This window comes from Brachyhypopomus gauderio, chromosome 12 (genome assembly GCF_052324685.1).
Source record: "Brachyhypopomus gauderio isolate BG-103 chromosome 12, BGAUD_0.2, whole genome shotgun sequence".
NCBI lineage: Eukaryota > Metazoa > Chordata > Actinopteri > Gymnotiformes > Hypopomidae > Brachyhypopomus > Brachyhypopomus gauderio.
This window is the reverse complement of record NC_135222.1, coordinates 5,472,271-5,495,452: the sequence shown is the minus strand read 5'-3', so window position 1 is coordinate 5,495,452 and position 23,182 is coordinate 5,472,271. Positions and strand designations below refer to the sequence as shown.

The following is a 23,182-nucleotide window of genomic DNA, read 5'->3' as shown; positions in this document are numbered from 1 at the left end:
AACACAATATATAAAAGTACAAAATACCCAATAAACAAGATACAACATACAAAACCAGGTTGCAGATAAATGTTAACAGAACAAAATCAGAACCTGCAGCAAACATTTGCTTGTGTGAATGGGAGCAGGTTTGGTATTATTAGAGCACAGCAGCAGGGTTTGGTTTGTGCTACACCATGTGGTACATCACTCCAGCTCCCGTGAGAGGATGTATGGGACAGGCTGGCCAGCCACTGATGGATCTCACAGTAACACCGGAGACAAAGAACACAAACACGCATCGGTCTGCGGGTCGCGTACATGCTGTCACGTCTCATGGAGGATCTTCAACAGGTCTTACCACTGCTAACCTCTAATTCCAGACCCCTCTACAGTGTGACGTAAATAACTCTAATCATTACTATATGATGGAGATATTTGTGTTTCGTTTACAACATAATGTACTTTAGATGGAGAGTCCTGAATGTGGTATTGATAGACTCAGATGCAGTCTCACTTAGACCATAAAAGTGAAATCCAACAAATGTGAAGCTACACTGAATTGTCCATGCAGGGGAAGGCAGAGCAGACAGCGTGAAAGAATCCACTTTCTCAGGCCTCACTCAGCTAGATTGTGCCTTTGTCTCACGGGTCAACCTAGGGTGAAAGGAAGGTACTCTGTGTGTGTCTGTCTGTCTGTCTGTCTGTTTAAGGGGGGAGGGGATGTGTTGCCTGTGGACGTGTAATGGGGAGAGTCTGTGCTTAAGTGTGTTGTTTGTCTGGGCAGAGTGTGTATGAGCGCATCTGTGAGTTGGAAAAGAGTATTTGTGTACCTGTTAGAGGCATTGTGTACGTTTGTGTGTTTAAGTGAATGTGTGTGTGTGTGTGTGTGTTATAGCTCTTTGTGTTAAAGTCCACTCTTTTTATCCCCCCTCCCCCACTACGCAGCCGTTTCCTCCCAGGAAACCCCGAATGCCGTATAACATCAAAGACCCCGGAGCTCAGCAAACACATCTGCTCATCAGCCCTGAAAATCACACCATTCACTATTAGGTGTCATTGATCTTTTTCCTAGTGACTTTACAAAAAAACTTTAAATTTTTTTTAAATTTTAAATTTGTTTTTACCATTTTCCCTGTCTGTCCCCCCCACCTTCCCTCACTCCCTGCCTGTGGAAACAGTGGGCTCTGTGGCATGCTCACTTCAGGGAATAACAACATCTGGGTTTGTGAGAGCACGGCAGCAAAAGAGGGGTAAAAACTCTTGGAACTGCTCTGCGCGTTTCCTGTGTTTGGAGGACTAACTTCTCCTGAACTCTCTCATACTCTCTCCCCTTTTCTCCCTCTCTCTCCTTGTTCCTCTCCCTGTCTCTCTCTCCCTCTCTCTGTCTCTCTCTCTTTCCCCCTCTCTTTCTTTCTGCTATATGGTGCTACGTTAAGCCCTGACAGGGGGGCAGTCTTCAACAGTCGTGATAGCCTTTATTCTGTTGTTCTTCTCCTCTTTCTCTCTCTATCCCTCTCTGTTTGTTTTCTTTTGTGATGAGTCACGTTGGCCCCTTACTGCAGAGGAGTGCCTGATCACAGATCCCCTTTTCAAAAAGGCCTGATAAGATTCTTCTTTCACTAGGGTTTTCTACAACATCTCAGTAGAGAAGGCCAGAAGACCAGGTTCAGCTGAAGCAGGTATGTAAATACCACCTACCACTCCTGTCTGACCTTTGTGTTTCTAACTCATAAAAGCATGAGACTACAAGATCATAGATCTTGACCCCAGAGAGAGAGCACAAATCCTGAATCTTGTAATGCAGAGATAACACTACTGGCTGAAATGCAATTTCGTTTGACTGAAGTTTTGAGCCTCCATCTATAATTCAGAACTACATGTTGTTTAAGTGCAATGGGTGTTGAATGTTGGTTTAACACACAAGATCTTTCCAAAATATTTCAACAGATAATTAAAATAATTTGAAAGAAAGACAAATGCTAAAACTCTTTCAGTTTTGTCTGTCATGATGGCTGTCTGTTTTCACCCCTACCAAGCATTAAAGCATTACTAATGTGTTTTAGCAAGGTATGATCATCACAAGGCAGGAAGAATGTTTTTGATTTACCTTGAGTCACTTGTTAGAAGCAGGTACAGCTGCTGTATCCGGTAAGTTCTCCTTCGTCTTCTCTGTGGTCGCACGCAGAGACGTGTTGCTCAGACCGGCAACACGACCGGTGTGTGTCAGAATCGGAACCGTCTGGCCGCCTGTCTGCAGGTTCCAGTGTCACTTTGATCTCCCCTGTGAATCAGCTCTCAGCCCTGATCCACTGGTTTATGAGGGTTAACTCTTCCCTTCCCACAGGGCCATGTGCTGTGGTGAAGCAGAGAGGAAAATCTTTTAAAGTCACACAGTCCAACCCAAGGCCAACTTTTAACTCACCGCAGAGGAACATTTTCATTTTAACCACATTCTTTTCCTAGGTTCCGGCAAGACGCAGTTGGAAATGAGTTCCTGACTGCTTTCTACGGAGAACGGATCTAGGACAACAACGCGATTCGTGTTTGGAGAAGTATCTGAACAGATGGGGATGGTGGTCCTCACATGGACACTCGTTGCCTTGAGCTACATGCTGTCTCTTGGCCAGGCAGAGAGTGTGCTGAAGTTGAACTCTGGTCTGCAAGTGATCAGAGGTCAGAGTGTAACGGTGACCACACGAGAGCTTCAGTTCCACACAGACGCGACCTCAGAGGCCTGCAAAGTGGAGGTGTTGCTCAGTGAGCCTGTGACACAGAGGGTGGGCAAGCTGACCCCACAGGTAAAAAGTCATGTCCTCTTTCAGCCTGTATCAGCAGTCAGTTAGAGAGTCACACCGCACAGCACTACGGTGTTCACTATGGAGGACTCAACCTTTGAATCCTCCGTCCCAGTCAGACTCTGAGGCAGCATGTGGATTAGACAGGGCTGGAATTAAACTTGGCAAGGAGGGTATACAAGGTATACTGTATATCTTGGAAGGGCTCTGTCCCGGAACAGGGAACAGGACAGTAGATCTCCACCAGGAACAGAGGGGATAATGTCAGATAAGTCTCCAGTGGGCGATTAACCGATTAAGGACAATTTGTGTGAGCTCAACATTGCGCTCAATTTGCAATTTGTGTGAGCTCTAAGCTCTAGAGCTTGGAAACTGAAATTGCTAAATAAATAAATACAGTAAATGAATAAATAAAATAAGGAAATTATGTAGTTAAAGCTTTGGTAAATCTGGTATGGTGCATACAGAGTAAATCTTTCTATTGACCCCTGTCACAGGTATTTGATTGCAACTTCCTCCCTGATGAGGTAAAATATGTCCATAATGGCAGTCCTTTACTGGATGAAGACACCGTCATGCTGAGAGTCTACAGGTACACCGACAGGAATCTCACAACAGGGAAATTTCACTGTAGAGGAATTTCACCGTAGATATTTATTTCACGTTCATCCTCACCCCTGTAAAGCAATCAGTACAACTTCTCATTGTACAATTTACTTGTGTATCGTTTAAGTACAACGACGTAACATTGTTTTAAATGAACATACAATGCTGATTCTGTATCTTAGAATGGCGTTCACATCTTCTCTGTTTGCGCCGTGCTAGGTTCACAGATTCTGAGACGTTCACTGAGGCGTTTGTGCTGAAGGTGGTGGTGGTGGCACCCCGGAGGAGCCTGGTGGAGTTTGGCAGTGATGCTCTGGTGGTTCCTGAGTTCTACGGCCTCTCCAACGCCATCGACAGCACCGTGCTGACCTTCCGAACGCGCCACGACGTGACCTGCAGCGTTCGCCTGCTCGGCTCTGAGATCAGCGTCCCTGCGCTGGGTCAGGTGGTCACAGAGGACCCTGCCCAGAGAGACCAGGTGTCTGAGTCTGCCTCTGGGCCAAGGAAAGGTGATGCACTGGTGACCTTATGTGTGAAGGAAGAGAACTGCTTTTAATCATATTCTAACCTGTACTAAAGTAATTTTTTCACTTAAGTGGTTAAATGCTGCTTAACAATGTACTATTGTTAATTCGTCATTTAATCGGATGTCTCTTTAAAGCACAATCATGTTTATTTTAAAAGTGTGGAGCAATTAATAGTTATATGTAGGCCTATAGTGTGAAGAAAGTAACTACATATGTAAAAATGTTTCTCCATGAAGTAATTTGCCTGATCATGCTATGAAACATCAATAAAATACTGTTTGTGCCGACAATGTCATAGTACAGGGGTAATCAATTAAATCTTTCCGCGGTCCATTTTTGGCAGATAGCTCAGACCTCAGGCCAACGAAAGTTGTTGAGCGGGGGGGGGGGGGGCGAACGTAACACTCAAATGGGTGGTGAACGTAACACTCGTCTGAAAATAAATTCTCCGGTTTAAAATATAGTCTCCCGTTAAAATTTTTTTGGCATTTGGGTCCGTATCCAGTTAATCAGGAATGTGATTGGGTCCGGACAGGACGGCGTTCGGGTCCGGATCCGGACCGCGGTCCGCCATTTGGTGATACTGGTCATAGTACATATATGTAGATATGCTGGCTTATATAGTTTTTATCTTATAAAGGTCGACAAACTGCCCTTTCTTGCCCTGGAAATAAGGCCTGTGTCTATAACACGAGGGAGGTGGGCTTCCTGAAGACCAGTTGCAGCGAGTTCCTCACCTCAGGTCTGAAGTACCAGCATCTCCGGCCACCTTCGGCAGAAATCGATTACGTGCCAGTCCGAGTGGAGCTGAGGGACCAGAGCACTCGTGCCCTGCTGGAGGTAAGAGACCGCCTGACAGCAGCTGTCCTGTCCTGTTTGCAACCGCAAATTCATACGCTGCGTTACAGTATTAACCAATTATAACGGGGTATCCCAGACGCTCCCACAGATGGTCCCACAGTCTTCCTCAATCTCAACTCCCAAAACACCTGAACTAAACCATAAAGAGCACTGAACACCTGGTACACCTGGAACACAGCAGAAATAAAATTAACCGTGTAGTAACCCTGAGGAATGGGATGGCAAACACTAAATAATTTTACTAATAATTAAATACATTAATTAAATTTTTTTCCAAATTATATATTTGTATGTTAACATGTATATACATTTTTACAAACTGTATGTGAGGCTGTCTGTTTTGTGTACACTGATGACCCTGGCCTGTGCTTTCTGGTGATTGTCTGCGTCCTGATCGGTGTTCAGGCAGAGAGTGTCTGGCTCCCGGTGCTGATCCACGGTGCCATGCCGAACCAGCCCCCCAGCCCCGCCTTCATGTCCACGCTCGTCCTGGAAGTAGACCAGTTCATCCTGACCCCTGTGACCACGGCTGCGCTGGACGCCACGGACGAAGAGAGCCCCCTCGCCCAGCTGGTCTTCAACATCACCAGGCCACCGGAGGAGGGCTACATCACCCACCTGGACGACCACACCAAGGCCGTGTCCTCGTTCTCCTGGCCGGACCTGAACGAGATGAGGATCGCGTACCAGCCACCCAACAGCAGTCACAGCAGCAGAAGGAACTACGAGGTGAGCAGAAGCCAAGTGTGTATGTTCTTCTGTGCTCACACCGGGCCTGCGGTGCCATGTGTTCAAAGCCAGATCTGGCTGCAGTGATCCAGGATTCACAAAGTGAGTCATATTCGCTCCAGAGAGGAAAAAAAACAGATGTATTAACATCAAAGAGAAATTCTCTGAAATAATAAGAAATAACTTATACTTTATTATCCCTAATAAACATCATATTTCTCTCAAAAATGGTATTGTTCTTTTGTACAGTAGAAGGTCATTAATGTTCAGTTATATTTTGTTGCTTCACAGTTTGAGTTCCAGGTTATTGACAGCTTCTTTGCAGCTAGTCCACCCGTTACGGTTCACATATCCATCCGCACAGCAGAGACAACCAGCCCACGAGTCTCCTGGAATCTTGGTATAGAAACGGACTCCTCAGCTGTCAGGAGGGTTCTGTTAACTTTTGTTTCTGTGAAGTAAAACCTGAGTATTGTTCCATATTTTATATTATTGACAATTCGAATAATTACAATGTGTTTTGTTTTGCTTTTTGTAAAGGGCTGGATCTATTGGAGGGTCAGTCCAGACCAATAACATGGGAGAACCTCCAGATTGTTGACAATGACAACATAGACGCTGTGACTCTGGTGGCTGTGGACGGTCCTCTACACGGACGACTGAGCGTTCGAGGTGTGACAGTCACATTCGGTGCCACAAAACAGATTTCACGGACCTTGTACCAGTTCGCTACAGAAGTCATTACAGAAGCAGACAGAAGGAACGTGATATTTCCCATCACAGATTCTAATCCATATCGAAGCCTGGGGGGGGGGGGGGGGGGCGTAAACATGCCGTCACGACAACCTCGTGATTTTCCAGTTCTGCTAAACCTCGTGAGGCGAGCGGAGCCCCTGCTGTGCCTCTGCCCCGCATGATCACTGCCTCTGATGCGCACGTCTCAGCTAGCATGCGTGAGGTGGACTGCGTGAGTTCACTAATCAGGTGTAAAATGCACCGGTGATGCTTTGCCAGAGGCCTTCTGTGCAAAGATGTCTTCAGCGTCCCAGCGTCCCAGCGTCTATCTTTCCACTCCGGCGGGTGGCGGGGACGGCCCCTGCTTTGGTTGCAGAGCTTGGATCAAGCAAATGGTGAAGACACACTCCATTTCATGCCACAGTGCACAGGGGCCAGATGTACGGCATGACATCATTTCACAGTCAGCCCCGTTAGCTTAGAATAGAATAGAACAGAACAGAGCAGAATCTCTCCTATAGCGGTCATGAAGGCAGTACAGAGAAGAGACAGCAGCAGTAAAAGTTGTATACTCTATCGTCACATAGTGTGTGTTGTGTCAAAACTGCTTCAAAAGTTTGAGTCCCTAGTCCATCTGGTGCCTCTACTCAAAAGCACCTGTTTGCTTATCTTTGTCCAGGCCCATAGGAGCCCAGCACAGAGCACCCTCTCTGGAGGGCCTTGAGGGGCACTCAGTACTCTGACTAGGGCTCTCCAACCAAGGGGATAGTCACTACTCGGCCGGTCCAGCGCCGCTAACCAAATGGATCGCTGCCTCCACTGTCTCCGCGCTTCGTCCTCGGTGTCAGACATAAACACAGAGCAGGGTTGTTTTTTTCAGGGCTCTTTTGGGCCCCATGCCCAAAACCACCTTTGGGCCCAATTACTAAGTTGTTTCTCCACTGGATTTGTAAGCATATCCCCCTTGATAAAGTTGCTAATTAGGTTTGCTGTGCAACCAGTCATCGCTCAATGTGTCTGGTGACCTTGCCCTCCTGTCTCCCTGGCAACCGCGACATGTCTCTGTGGGTAGGAGCCATTGCCTGGGAAAGACGCCATCTTTCTTTTATGTTTTCCTGCAACGAAGGCAATCCAGAGTGAGGGCATGGGCCTTCAGGCAGAAGCAGAACTTGTTATATTTTCACATTCATGTCCAGCAGTGAGGAAAACCATGATAGAAAACATTTGATGAAAAAGCTACTCAGACTACCTTTGACCTGAAATGCATAATTTTACAAATGTCTAAGTGGCACTTACAAAATCAATTTAAGAAAATGAGAGTGTCACATCATCACATACATGAATACCGCTGAGAGTGGCCTACCGAGTGACCAAACCTCATTTTGTTTGCTGCTGTCCAGGTGGAAAGGGCTTCATGTTCAAGGTGAAGGACCTCCGTGAAGGTGCCGTGGTGTATCATCACTCGGACAGCGACACCACCCGGGACCACGTTGTGTTCCGCATCACGGACGGCCGCAACAGCATCCGCCACAAGTTCCCCATCTACATCCTCCCCAAAGACGACACGCCTCCCTTCCTCATCAATAACGTGGCTCTTGAGGTGCAGGAGGGCGGAGTCGTGCAGGTGGAGGAGTACATGCTGCTAGCATCCGACCTGGACTCCAGCGATGACTACATTCAGTACCAGCTTGTCAGCTTTCCCCGGGCAGGACACCTGGTCAGAAAGACCTCATCACATGATCCAGGTCTGCAGTACGACTAATATTCACATTAGCGACTAGCTCAAAGCTTTCATGACATTCTTGAATTCAGGTCAGTAACAAACTTTGTAGATGTCATTAAGTCACAAAAAAGTGCAAAGAAGATAGGTGACCCGTCCATCTGTGCTAAACTTCGCAGGGGTTCCAGTGGAGTCCTTTCTGCAGAAAGACTTGTTTCAGGGACTGGTCTACTACAGACACGCAGGAGAGGAGATATTTGAAGACTCATTTGAATTCATCCTCTCTGACATCCACGAACCTCCAAATCTATCCCACAAACACGTGAGAGAACTGTGCTACATGATACATGTATTAACAATTGACAAGTTAATTCAACAATATACAGTTAGAGGACTGCAGTTTGCATCATTATATCTGCATCAATTTTGTTTAATATAATAATGTGTACTTGAAAAGTTGTAGATCAGTTATAGATCCTGATTACCAACGTTTTTCTCTCCTTGCTGCTTAACTCACAGACGGTGGTGGTCCATGTGTTCCCAGTAAAGGACCAGATGCCAGTGGAGGTCTCTGGCACGGTCCGCTCCATCACGGTGAAAGAGACAGAGGTCGTTTACATCACACAGAGTCACCTTCACTTCCGAGCTCCTGAGCTCCCAGACACTGACCTCATGTACACCATCACCCAGCCCTGTTTCAGCCCACTCCAGGCTGGGTATGTGCTGTGTGAAAAACAACCCATATGTGTTTTTATTCATGAAACATTTCTCATGAATAATATTTAAGATACACTGCTTAGGGAATGTGTAATAGATTATTTAGGCCTACCTGATTAAGAATGGCAAGGAGTAAGACTAATTTGTTAAGGTGCTGGAAAGAAAATATTAGCACTCTGATAACAACAACACATTATGTATGACAGTAGGTCAGTATAGGTTTATAAAGTAAAACAGGTCAGCATAGAACTGTTTAAAGTGTAGTTGGTCTGTATTGTAGATCAGTATGAAGCTGTTTGAAGTATATAAGGAAAATATAGCACAGTACATTTGTATTTCTTGACATACAGTACTTAATAACTGCTAGGTGTCTAAGCAAGATGCTAGGTGCTAAAGAAAAAAGTTGTTAGCGCTAAGTTTAGAAGGCCTCGGGTGTTTGAGTGAGTCCCGTGTTTTTGTCAGTTCTTAACTTATGTTTTTTGGTTTTGAAAGTATGCCAAGTGCAATTCTAGCTCCTCAAAAACACATATGTTCTTCTTCTTCAGGCTACCAGATGCAGGCAGACTATTCTACACAGAAACTACAAAGTCCATGAAGAAAGATGCCATGGTTCCAGTGCTCAAATCTTTTACTCAGGTATGACAGGCAGGGTTGGGTTTTGAGCCCTTACTAAGCCTTTGGTACTGCTGGTCTCTGGAACATTCAACTTTTTATTTTTTTTATCAGCATGCGGTCACTCACCACAAGGTCGGCTACATGCCCCCCGTAGAGGACATTGGTCCTGAGCCACTCTTTGCGCAGTTTATCTTTTCTGTAAGTGACCAGCAGGGCGGCGCTATCACTGGGCTCGTATTCAACATAACAGTCATACCAGTGGATAATCAAACTCCTGAGGTAATATAAGTGTCCTAAATCCCTGCACTGCACTGAATAGACTACATAAATATTAATGTTAGTGAATGTTGTTTATTTTATCTCCTTTTATCTGGTAATATAGGCCAGAGATTCTGTAAACTTTATTGTAAACTATATTAATTAATAATTTAATTAATTGCAAACAAATAATACTGCACACAGCATTTTTCAAGTCTGTATCCGTTCTACTGGCTTGCAGATGTTCACCAACCTGCTAAGGGTGGAGGAAGGTGGGGGGAGCTTCCTGATGGAGGAGCACCTGCTGGTGCGAGATGCCGATAGCCCTGAGGAGAAGCTCAGGGTGCAGGTGCAGACGCAACCCCGCCATGGGCGGTTGGAGCTGCAGGGGGCGCCGTTGTTCCAGGGGGACAGCTTCCTCCTGCAGGATCTGAAAGCACTAAAAGTGAGGTAAGACTCCATCGAGGTGGCAATACAAGAGATGGAAACAGGAGTGAGCTACATGAGTGAGCTACAGGAGTGAACGCGCACACCTCCACACACCATCTCAGATCCTGTGCAGATGTTGCTGTGAAGATTCTCATGTTGTAACTGACAGACACTGGCATCTTTGTTTTGATAGATACATACATGATGACTCTGAAACTGTGAAGGACAGTGTAGGTCTCATGATCACAGATGGAATTAACTCTGCTCTGGGTGAACTGCATGTCCAGGTGAGTGAGAAGTCAACAGATTGGAGATCTAAAAGAAGTTCAGACAAAGAGGAACTTGAACATTGGTGAAAAGCAAAAGCGTTACAGATGGAAACCCCACCACCTAGGCCAGGGGTCGGCAACCCAAAATGTTGAAAGAGCCATATTGGACCAAAAAAACAAAAAACAAATGTGTCTGGAGCCGCAAAATTTAAAAGCCTTATATAAGCCTTATAATGAAGGCAACACATGCTGTATGTATCTATATTAGCCTACCATCAAAATGAATAAGTTAGCTACAAATACGTAATGAGCATTCATGATTAAATGTTTATTCTCCCTGCAGTGTGTTCTGTAGAGAACGACGCACCACGTGACTGCTCTGTTGTAGGATGCCGCCTCAAGTTTAACTTCATTGCAATATTAATGAATTATGTTTCATTGATTTGATGAAATTAAAGAAATTCAATAAATCAGGGTTGCCAACTTTTCAAGATCACTTGGAGTGAGATTTGAACCTGGAGGGGGTGGCGAACATAAATTGTTACCGAGCGGGGTGTATAATGGACACAAATTAAGTATTATATCGCGATCGATCGATATCCAGTGGTTGGCGCCAGAGCGAACTAGTAACTCAATGAATCGTAGATGTGGATCAGAGGTAAATAAACTACATAGGTAAATAAACTAACGAGAAATCGGTTGTGTGGCGTGTGAGCGTGTGAAGACGGTCAAATGCGTGTGTCTCACGCTCAATAGTGAGAGTTGGCAACCCTGATAAATAAATCTGATTTTTGATGTCATTTTTATTTTTACGATTCGACAAAACAACAAAATGGAACGTGCATAACATGCCCCTTAGGCTATTTGGGCACTAAACAACCCGTTTAATGTGACTTCTGTTTTCGGACATCACTGGTCAGCTTCTCAACATCGGGCATGTAAGATGTAACTTTAATCTTGACGCAGGACTGCAAACTCTCATCTGTGAGGCGGGTGCGATATTTTGATTTGATGTAGTTCATGTTTGAAAATATCTGTTCGCACAGGTATGTTGATCCAAAGATGGATAATACCCCAAATGCATGTCTTCATGTTCCTATAATTGTCAGGAAGAGCATTCATGTGTCATAGACAAGTTTCTCGGGTGTTGGGAGGCTTTCAATTTCGCTCCATTTGTGGCTTTGGCCAAGTTGAGCTTTCTGGCGAGTGACGTCTTCAAGCTCGCCGCCGGTGTGTTTACAACAGCCACCTGCCTCATCTCGCCCTGCTAATAGAAACGTGCGTCGCAGGCTAGACACAAATCTTCGTTGAAATTTAGTTTCATTTATTCTACACATTCTTACAGCATTGGAAAACGTTAGGAATGTTGGTGTCATGTTTGTCTCCTACAAAAACTATATTAAAACAAAAAATATATTTCTCTCCCTCATCTTTTTACATTTTCAAACATTTTTGAAAAAGCTCCAGGGAGCCGCTAGGGCAGCGCCAAAGAGCCGCATGCGGCTCTAGAGCCGCGGGTTGCCGACCCCTGACCTAGGCTAAGCTGTGCTAACTCCAGCCATGGTTTGGTCCTGTCCGTCTCTCTCGATCCCGCATTTAGGTCATCCCGGTGAACGACGAGCCCCCGCAGCTGGGTTCAGGCCTGCGTGCGGGACTGTCCTGCGATGAAGGAGGCCATGTGTACATCACTGCCGAGCACCTGTTCGCCACAGACGTTGACAGCGACGACGCGCGGTTAACCTACATGCTGGCACGGACACCCATGCGCGGCACTCTGCAGAAGAACCGATTCACCGTGGAGAAGTTCACACAGCTCGATGTGCTCCACGGCCTCATCTCCTACCTGCACACAGGTGAGGGGAGGGCGGGGCATCTGACCATAACTGCACCGCATTCAGCACGTGATCACTTTCAGCAAGAATCTCTTCACTTATTGGTCAGTTAAAGTTTATTGTTGGTACACTGTCTTACTGGAATGTACCAACATGTTTGTGCAAGAAAATGCATTATTTCAATTTTCAATTTATTCATGTATATAAGGGCCAGTATTGCCCCATGGGACATGTAGCAGGTGTTGTCTATGAATGCTGATATTGGTTATTCTAATGTTTGTTTTCCCACAAGCAAATGCTTCCTATTGTTGGAAGTGAGATTCATGTCTGTAAACACAGATATTTGCTGTTTCCCCATTGGCTGTTTCTCTGTATGCAGGAGGTGAGATTGGCCAAGACCCTGTGTCAGACATTGTTACCCTCATAGTATCAGATGGAGAGGGCGGGGCAATAGATGGTTGCTGTCAGGAAGATTCTCTCCCACCGCCGGTCCCTCTACATGGAACACTTCCTGTCTATGATCTCAACGTCACTATTCTCCCTGTCAACAATCAGCCACCGTCCATAACAACAGGTAAACAACTTCTAAAGACCAGCAGTTATTTACAGAAAAGCTGGGCTAGCTCTTTGGTGGACATGCCACATGTTTCACATCTAGACCATTACTTGGTGACTACAGGACAATACAGATTTCTCAATTATGTTGATAATTCTTCCAGGTCTTTGGTTGATATCTAATTCATTCACATTAATGAAAACCTTTATTTAAGGATTAAAACAATACAACCAGAGATTTCCGGACCTTGGCATGTTCTGCATTTAAACTGTAACAGTAGGTGATGGACTACTTAATCCCTGGCTGCTCCAGTCTGTATGGAATGTTAAGATAGTGACGTGTCTCCGTACGGTCGAAGGTTCGAGTCGCAGCTGGGATTTTCTCTAACCTCCCCAGACTGACAAAACAAGCATCCTTGTAATCATCAATAGAAAACAGTGGCTACTCTCAGACAATGACAAGAAGGAGGAGAGTGACTGGGCGTTGATTCGAACGCCTGTGTGATTTCCCAGCATGCCTGCTGCGGGGCCATTCAGGGGTTGAGGAGCTGGTTTCGTGTGACTGGGATTACCGCCGGAGTGCGGTGCGAAACAGCAGTTGGCGCCGAGTCCCCGCAAGCCCCCGCGGGTTCGGCTGGACAATGAGGCAGAGGAGGAGACAATAGAACGTTTTTAAAAAGACGACTCGGGCCCAAAGCCGTCCATGCCGCGTCTCCTGCTGCCAAGGCTCCTCCCTCCCATACAGTCCCGACGCTGATCTCTAATTCTCCAAATCCTGGGAAAGAAAAGAGGGCACATTCTCCAGGATCGCTACCGCACACCAGACCAGGACCGCTGCGGGATGGAACGCAATTGTTTAATTAATTTACAGTGGATAAAGAACGACTGACATAAGAGCATTAAGCCAGCAGAATGAGGCGGTCTGCCCCCCCCCACCCACCAGCCCTCCACCCCATGCCTCATTCAGGGAGGATGGTTTTATCACCTTTATCCCAAACTGCTGGTCATTAATCCCCCTCCCCCTGGTTGAGGCGCTGGATTCGAATGCAGCCACCTCCTCCGTGCCCACTCCCCATTCATTATTTATCAGTGCAGTAAATGGGAGCAGATGCCAGTAAGCGTGGGCATGATGGCTTTATCAGCACCCAGGTGGCAGCAGGCTGGCCAGGAGCCGAAAAAGAAGGAGAGAGAGAAAGAGAGAGAGAAAGAGAGAGAGAGAGAGAGAGAGAGAGAGAGAGAGAGAGAGTGGGGGACAGGGGCACATTGGGGTACGGAGAGTGAGAAGGAGAGACAGAAATAGTGGGATGAAGAGAGTGAGGAGTGTGGGAGATAGAAAAGTAGCATCAGGTAGAGTGAGAGGAAATAAATCATTGCAACCCTGTTAGGATAAAACAACTGATAAACAAAAGTAAAGACTCCTAGGGAATAACTCTGTAGTGTGGAACATAAAAATATCTCATAAAACATAAAATATCACAGAAATGCAGGCTGGCTGACAGCTACTGAATTCTTGAGGAACTAAATCATGTGTACGTTGTCTCTTCCTGTTAGGAAACGTGGCGGTGAATGAGGGCTCCACTGTGTGTCTGTGTGGTGGAGTGCTGGCAGCTACGGACCCGGACACCAAACCCGAGCAGTTGACCTTCCACCTGGAGACCGAGCCGCAGCACGGCTTTCTGGAGAACACGCTGCCGTCTCCGGGCTTCGAGAAGAGCAACGCCGGAATCAGAGTGGGTCAGTGCCAACACCCCCGGACCCGACCTGCAAATAACGCCGAGACCCACCCTCACAGACATCCACTAAGTGATGCTGTCTGAATCAAGTTTCTTTCAGCCAGTTCCATCTGAGTTCTGGATTCATCAACTACGTCCAGTCGGTGCACCAGGGTGTGGAGCCCATAGCTGACCGCTTCACCGTTAGCGTCAGTGACGGGGTGCACAAGTCGGAGCCCGCGTCTTTCTACGTCATCATCAACCCCACCAACGATGAGGCCCCATCTCTGCAGCTCCACAACTTCACGGTCAGTCACTTACGGGCCTTTGACCTCTGGATGACATTCCGGAACAAAGTGAACCGAGTCGTACTTCGACAAACTCACTCCTCTTTCTGCTCCCCTGTCGCCAAAGGTCACAGAAGGAGGAGTGAAAGGTCTGAGCCCTGCTATTCTCCATGCAGTAGACCTGGACGCCCCACCAGACACGTTGAGCATTACTGTCCTGGTGCCCCCCACTCATGGGACTCTGCTGGACGGCACGCATGGCCTTCAGACGAGTCGGGATACGGGGACGGACGTGGAGCTCCAGCGGAAGAGCCTGCCGGTGCACTCCTTCACCGTACAGGAACTACGACGAGGTCAGATCCTCTCCACCTGCCTGCAGTCTCCCCGACCTGCCTGGCTCTGTGGGGTGGTGGGTGGGGGTTGCTCATAGAGCACTCTCATGAGGGGGCTCAGTGTGTGTGTGTGTGTGTATGTGTGTGTGTGTGTGTGTGTAAGCATGACATCGGCAGCACAGGCTGGCAGCCCCTGGGCATTGCAGAGGGCACTGGCTTGTTGTCTCTGGGGTCCAGGCTCCCTGAACAGATGTTGCAGGAGACAGAGGTCATGGAGAGCCTGCAGTGCTTCTGCTGCATGTTCAGAGTCCCTTCCTGGGCAATTAGCTCCCAGCTACCACGCACCTGGTGATCACGTAGGCCGCCCTGCCAGACAGTGATAGAGCATCACAGAAGTGCAGTTGCCCCGTCATTTAGAAAGACCTCTTAGACGTTTGTCCATGTTTTACTACCTGTAAAAGCCGAGGTTCGACGAGTGGACTCATCCGTGTGCGTGTCCCGTGTCCCTTCTTAATCAAGCGTTTCTTGACACTGTCCCTCTTGTCATGGTCAACAGGAATGGAGATCACGTATATGCATGATGACACGGAAACCCTTCAGGACAGTTTCATCCTGCAGCTGACAGATGGCAGGCACACTGTCCTGGGGACGGCGTGGGTCCACGTCCTACCGGTAAACGATGAAAAGCCACAGCTCCTCAAGTAAGGACGCCCTGGGACAAATTCCAAGCCAGAAAGGCGGACTCGGGAGGGGGAGGGGAGTGGGAATTCAGCAGAGGAGACCGCATGGGGACGTAAGGGAGGGTGAGTTGTTTAACAACAGACAGATCCTTTTCTAAGACTTCGAGAGGCTGGGGAAGCTGCAGCACCCCGTGTGGCTGGAAATCAAATGACATCCTTCACCAAATCCCGGTGCTTTATTCTACCTCCCCCCCCCCCCCCCCCCCCCCCCAAAAGATCAAGAGGCTTGTTTTAATCGCTTATTTATTCTTTTACTTTTGACTTAGTGAATTGGCAGAGGGTGTACACACAGCACACAGGCACACTGAGCACACACACAGGCGTAGCACGCTCTCCGTGCGGACTGCAGCGATAGGCCGCTCGCGCGCTCTCTCTCTCTTCCCTCCAAAGGCAGCTGGCTACAATGCATCCGGCTTTAATTTAGCAATGACGTGAGCTTGCAGGCTTGGCGTGGGCCACCGCTATATTTCCCCTCCCCCCACTCTTCCTCTTACACAGGAACGCAGGTGTGGAGCTGGATGCTCTCGGCAGACGGGTGATCTCCAGTGTGGTCCTGGAGGCAGAGGACCGCGACACCCCCAGTGACCAGGTCTACTACGTCCTCAACGCAAGCCCCAGGTTTGGCCTTCTGCAGCTCAAGGTCAGCTCCGTCATGAAGCAGCGTGAGTAACGTGCACTGACGATGACGGTTGTGACCACACGTACCAACATATCCCGCGTGGCTGTGCGCAGACCGAGGCCGCGTGGGCCGAACTAAACGCGGGACAGAACTTCACACAGGAGGACGTGGAGTTGAACCGCCTGTGGTACAAGCACACGACGCTCAGTGGGTTCAAAGGCCACGACAGGTTCCACTTTTACCTCAGCGATACGGACAACCAGACACCCCCACAGAGTTTCTTCATCTCCGTCCGCACCGTCCCGAAGGGTACGAAAAAGCCCGTCCATGTGTCCACACACACCACGTCCCGATACTCTCTGTTCCTTGAACTGACCCACTGACATTCTACAGGCAACATCGCTCTAAGCACGAAACCCATCACAATAATGGAAGGCGAGAGGGTGGTGCTGACCACAGACGTCCTGATGGCGGCGGACAGCGGGAGCCGACCCGATGAGCTCGTCTACACCGTGACCGTCCTACCTGAGCGCGGACACCTGCACATGGCCCAGTTCCCCGGCGTGCCTCTGTATTCCTTCACCCAGATGGACGTGGCGGCCCAACGGGTGTGCTACACGCACGACAACAGCCACTTTGCTGACCGCGACTCCTTCAGGTCAGTCCCATGTCTGAAGACTCATGCATGACTAAATGCAAGCACTACACATACAGCTAATGAACTGACCTAGAGTCAGTAGTGATCGGTAATTTAACACCGTACATGTTCACATATATACAGCAAAACATGTGGTATTATACATGATATTAAAAGCAGTTTAATCCTTTCAGATTACGGGGCAGAGTAGTCTCGAAGGAGGCGGAGCCTTCTCTCGGCCACTGGCAGAGAAAAGAGCCAAAAGGGGGAGAATCTTAATGTCCTTTTACAGCTTATCTGTCAGACTTCAGAGATGGCAGCGTTTGCCTGACCTGTGCCCCCCCTCTTGGCCAGGTTTCGCCTCATGCTGCAGCTGGGACAGACACTCCTGGCTGGGGCAGGTCTCAACAGGTGGGGGGGGGCAGATGCCATAAACACAGAATCACTGTACTGTGATTTCCAGATTTACGACCAGCAGAAGCACTGATTCTTCTGAACATCACAAGTACTGAAGATCTTGTACCCCAGACAGCCAGAGTCACTGCTGCAACTGGACCACACAGGACATGTATTATTATTTTTTGTGTGTGTCTTTTCCTGAACAGCTTGTATTTGCTCTTATGGCAGGCGGCTAGTGACAGCAGAGCCTTCGATCAGGAAACACCTGAGTGAACACCTGTGTGTCAAAACGGGCAGCCGACGAAGGCCAAGGGAGAGAGGGACAGAGGGAGGGAGGGAAGGAAAGCGGAGAGGCAGAAGGTGTTTTTTGGGGGGCCCCGTTCCTCCCTCTGCTCGCTTGTGACAGGCGGATGATGAATGGGCATTATTAGGAGAGTAATAATTCGGGCTGGCATCGCCTCCACGACTGCAACTCTGGGCACAATTACCGAGCAAAAATGTGGGACAATGGCGATGCCAGATGTTTCTCTGCTTTGGCTCCGAATGAAAAGGAACGACCAGCGCCCAGGTGACAGGCACGCGCTGTTTACCGTGGCTGGCAACAATCGGCCGTCGAGCTGCACAGCCCGCAGGGGTGGTGCGCGTGCGCGCGTGCTGGGTGAGGGTTGACTAGCTTGGCAGAGTGTTGAGTGTGGATTCTGCGCCTCTCGTTCACTCCATCACCATTCAGCCCCTCGGTTGTGGCCCTAGCGTGACGCCACGGTACCCTGTGTTTATCGGGCACCCTCCGATTCTCACAAAGAGCACAAAACGTAGCAAATGGTATAGCAGATGGCAAGAATCGATTTAACTAAACCTCACGTCTCTTTTAAGACAGGAATCTTCCCCCAAGCATTGTTTATAATGTTGATAGATTGAAAAGCACTGGAAGATCTCGCTAAATGTCCACATGACGGTCCTTGTTTTGACCCCCTTTCCAGCTTTGATGTCAGCAACGGCGTGAAGTCCAGGGGCGGCTCGCTGATCTTCATGGTGGAGCACGCCGACCGCATTCCACCCACTCTCAGCATCAACGCAGGCCTTCAGCTAGTGGAGGGCACAACGAGAACCATCTCACCTGAACACCTCAAACTCACCGATCCCGACACAGCTGTGGAGAGCCTGGTCTACACCCTGATCCAGCCGCCGCAGTTTGGTCGGCTGGCTCTAAAAGGGCTTCACCTGACGCACTTCACACAGTTAGACGTAGACAACATGCATCTGACCTACCAGCATCTGAACAGCCCTGCAAAGATCGACAGGTTCACCTTTCAGCCCTCTGACGGGACGAACAGAGGCTACCTGTCATTGGGACAGCTGAAGGAGCAGGCGGCGGTGTTCACCATACAGGTAACCACAGGACATGTTTGCCATTAAAACAGATTAGATTCCTATCAACACACAATTAGATTTATTCTTCATCACATGGTTTTGTTTGGCTTTTACACGGTTCTATGAGCAGGTCAAACGTTTGAAGCCCTTTCAAAAAGGCCGGTTTAAAATTTCCTGCTTGGGGTCACGAAATGCACAACATACTTTTATCGGGGTGATGAATTACTGCTTAGGTCCGTCCCACTCAGATTTATTAATTAAAATTACGAATTAATGCTCCTACGGTGTGTAAAATGTAGACTCTTAGCTGGGTTACATTGACAGTCATTACGATTTGCTGTTTAAATATGAACACCTCTACCATACTTTAATATCCCATTGAGTGTCCCGTAGTTAACTAGTTAAACAATATTTTCAGTGCATGGGGACTGTAGTAACTAGAAATGAAATATCTACATTCTACCTGCTAAATGTTGTGCCAGGCACAGAAACAAGTAGTACTACAAATAGATGCTCCTAATACTCTAGTTATTCCACTTACCTCCAATAAATTCACTGCCATAGTCCTCTTATGTGTTATTTCTAACAGTAATTTTAAAACGTTACATTTTTTAAACATTACATTAATATTTTAACATGCACTTTTAGCTCAACATAAGTAGAACGAGGCTGCTTTATGATCATAAAACATCAAGATGCCTCCCTCTTGTGGCCAACTACAGAAGCATTTTTTTTTACCAATTAAATTTACAGATAGAAGTTTTAGACAAGACCCCACCTAACCTTGTCAACAAAGGAATCCCCAGCACAGTAGAGACACTACAAGAAGACAAACAGGTCATCTACTTGACCTCCAAAGACCTGCAGGCTTCAGACCCAGACAGTCCGGTCCAAGAGCTGGAGTTCATTATCACACGAGCGCCGCACTTTGGATACCTTGAGAACGCCATCACAGGTGGGTTTTCTGTGGAATCGCTGCCCTGGAAGCATTAGAGCTGTGGACATAGCCTCAGGTGTGGCGACAACGTTCTGACGTTCACAGGTGGCTACGTCAAAGGCCGCTTCACCCAGAAGGACGTGGACCAGCGTGCACTGCGGTACGTCGTTCCCTCAGACATGGAGGTGACTGCAGACAGCTTCGAGTTCCGGCTGTCAGACCCAGCTGGAAACACCATGCTCCCAGAAGTGTACGTAAATGCACTTGTGCGAATTACAATGTATTTTAGGTTACTATTCAGCATCTTCTACAGGTCAGGGTTCACATCACTATTTCACGCACATATTTAGGTTATATTAAGGTTCTAGTAGACTAAATATAATTTGCAGTAGTCTGCTCAAATATCTATCTATTATTTGTGCATTACAAAGCAGTGCAATTTGCATAAATGGGCAAGTCACAACAAAAACAGTTCTGTACTGGCTCATTTAACGTAACACTGGCATTATGATAGTCATAGCAAACTATGTACGACTATTACACACCACAGCATAATGGACATCATTCAAAGCCAAACGCTTTGTTTAGTCATTTGTCACAAGGCGATGTCACTCCATGGCGATGTGTCTGAAATAGACTTGTTACGCATTGCAGTCTTAGTGCGAACGAGTGTTCTCTCCTTCTTGTCTGCCAACCCAGAATGGAACTCAGGTGGTCTCGTGTGGAGCTGATGGCTTCCTGCTACCGCGTTTGCGAGAACGCAGGAACTCTTGCCGTGCAGGTGACGCGCACTGGGAACAGCAGGGACCCCGCCTACGTTGGCATACAGGTGATATTGCCAGCAGTAAAGTTAAAGGCAGGGGGCCGTGGCGTCAGGCTGCAGGTGAAGGGAACGCTGAAGGTGATCGGAGCTGAAATGCCCAACTCCTCTCTGTCTCAGGCTGAAGAGGGCACGGCCAAAGCAGGCAAGGACTTCACCCACAGCTCTGCCAGTCTGATCCAGTTTGATCCAGGTGATGTTTCATTTTAACCACGATAGATTAACATGTCAAACAACTAGGGTACCGTGAGGAAACGTTTTATTTGACGTCAGATACAGTTACACATGCTTGGATTATAGGCTACATGTTTATCCTTGATATTTATGTTCTTATTTTATATTTCAATTAGGTAGTTGTAATTGTTTATATGCAGAAGGTTAAGGTTTGTGATTTTCCAGTGCTGTGTGGTCTGTGGAACAGTGGGAGGGGTGGTGCATCATTCATGTGCTCTTTGATTGTCTCTGTTTCCCCCTGTCTGTATCCTTCCCAACTACTGCAGGAGTAAGTATAAAATTCTGGAACATTTACCTTAATGATGACGGGTTGGAGGAGAATCATGAGAACCTGGAGGTGGTCCTGAAAGCCCAGAAGAATGCTGTTTTGGGACAGAGACGCAGAGCCTCGGTGGAGATTGTGGATCCGCGAGATGGTAAACCCCAGTTTCGCCAATACAACCACCATACACAGTCGAGTTATTTAGCTTAGGTTACATTACATATGGAAGTGTCCTCCACCAGGTAGGTGTGACCAAGAGGATTTGGCGGTTGAGGGCAATGAGAAGGAACCTCCTCTCCTTCGATCTCCAAGCATCTACCAGCCCCCACCACCAGCACCACTAGAAGAAGAGTTCACTCCAGACCCAAACACAGAGATCGATTGGGAAAAGCAGCCACAGAGGGGGGACACGCCCCATCATACCCAGTTCTTCCGCATCAATGAGGGCGAGGCTCTGGACCAGCCCTTCCTCAGCCAAGGCAGGAGACAGACGAAACTCCTGAGCAACACTGGACACGTACGTCATTCTCTTCTCACAGGCTGCATGGCTGTTAATAGCTGCCGGCTAGTTATTTAAGGTGCTACGTTCTATCTTGCTTTGAGAAGATATTTTTTCTTTGAACTTTTCAGGTTTTTTCACCAGAAGAAAGAAGACATCAAGAGAAAGTGTGGACAGTGAGTAATCTAAAGAGGTTTCTAATATTAGGTTTTTGTAATAGCACATTACTTTCATTACTTTTAAAACTTTTGTAAGTTTAACTTATTACAGAAATTCTGGTATTATAGACCTGTTGGTACTATAGACCCCAGTTTATGATGGGGTAATTGTACTTTATTTGTCCTGCTGTTAGTTCCATGGGCTGACCGCAGTGAGACGGGAGGAGGAGAGACCCCGTGTCCACCCAGAGCTGGAGATCACACCCATCTGGAGCTGGGCTGGACATCCCACTGATCTCAGACCAGTAGAGACTCCCCAGAGAGATGCAGGCTTCAGTTCATCCGTACTGCAGCACAAGGTTGGGGGATCCTGTTGTTGTGTGCAGGTGCACACCGTGATCTTGGTTAATCAGCTGCAGTTAGAGGACTGTACGCAGGAATGCGGAAGGGGAGGTCGGAGAACTCGGAAAGATTGTCGGAAAGACAAATTCTTCAAAGTTCCAGGGAATAAAACTGCAGAATAAAAATACAACACCCACAACTGTTTCCGTCATTCATCTCATTACGTACATTTTCCCCTCCTTTCATTACCAGTCTGCCAAGGCGGTTGGTGTTGGCTGTCTCGGTGGGTGGAGCCATTACAGACGGAGGTGCTACATCCTGAGCCCTGGTGAGGCCAGTTGGAGCAGTGCGCAGCATGCCTGCACACAGTATGTTAATCACACCGCTACCGCCTTTCCTTTGCATCCAATATAGACCGTTATGAATATGCAAATTCAGTTACTTTCATTCACTGCTTCTGCAAATTTAGGCTCGACGGTCATTTGACGAGCGTTCGTTCAAAGGCTCATATGAAGTGGCTGTGGAAGCTCGCGGGAAAACAACCGTTCTGGATTGGTGAGGACACGGATAGCTATGTGTTGTAAGAAATGCCCATTGCTTTGTTGCCTGTGTGCGGACACTCATAGTCACTGTATGGTCAGGACTTTCGGGCGCTGCAGGCCAGTGGTCTTGGACTGATGGTACATCGCCGACCTTCTCCAGACTCAAGACGGACCAAGCTCCAGACCAGCAGGTCCCTGCTAACTCCTCTCACAGATGCGTGTTGGCCCAGGACCAAAAGATATGGATTCCCCAAAACTGTACAGCCAAATCACAACATAGATATATATGTTCAGCATCTACACAGGTTAACAAATAAAAAAGGGAGACCATAAATGTGTTCGACACCAACCTGTGCCACATCTTTTAAACTTATAAACATAAAATAAACTTGACTGACTAAATGTGACTGAAGTTTTGTCTAGAATGCTTTTGGCAGACCTGCTAAACCTGTATCATTATAATATTAATATAATATATAATATATATATATATTATATAATATATTTGCTGTAATGCATTTTTTTGTATTTATTCGGCATGTCTGCGTATTCCACACGCTATTACATACTTTTTTCTACAAACAGCTCGTGGTATCCTAGTTTATTCAATTAAAAAATGATGCAAAAATCAGCCCATAACACGGAGGCGCTGGTACCCGGA

General features: G+C 47.4%; 1 protein-coding gene across 1 annotated transcript; it reads left to right on the top strand.

Moving 5' to 3' along the window:
* Positions 1-1,263: 1,263 nt before the first annotated feature.
* On the top strand, positions 1,264-22,928 carry frem1b (Fras1 related extracellular matrix 1b). The gene is made up of 36 exons (XM_077024614.1): positions 1,264-1,661; positions 2,446-2,780; positions 3,275-3,369; positions 3,603-3,892; positions 4,551-4,750; positions 5,177-5,500; positions 5,792-5,900; positions 6,041-6,172; positions 7,636-7,980; positions 8,135-8,277; positions 8,475-8,671; positions 9,218-9,308; positions 9,399-9,566; positions 9,787-9,995; positions 10,168-10,261; positions 11,844-12,096; positions 12,455-12,649; positions 14,182-14,364; positions 14,454-14,650; positions 14,757-14,982; positions 15,518-15,662; positions 16,200-16,341; positions 16,434-16,629; positions 16,714-16,978; positions 18,337-18,745; positions 19,481-19,682; positions 19,770-19,914; positions 20,364-20,493; positions 20,605-20,677; positions 20,985-21,134; positions 21,223-21,497; positions 21,611-21,655; positions 21,832-21,996; positions 22,232-22,347; positions 22,449-22,534; positions 22,621-22,928. The coding sequence occupies exons 2-36, from the start codon at positions 2,547-2,549 to the stop codon at positions 22,836-22,838; spliced, it is 6,447 nt and encodes a 2,148-aa protein (XP_076880729.1). The 5' UTR covers positions 1,264-1,661; positions 2,446-2,546; the 3' UTR covers positions 22,839-22,928.
* The last annotated feature ends 254 nt before the right edge of the window (positions 22,929-23,182 follow it).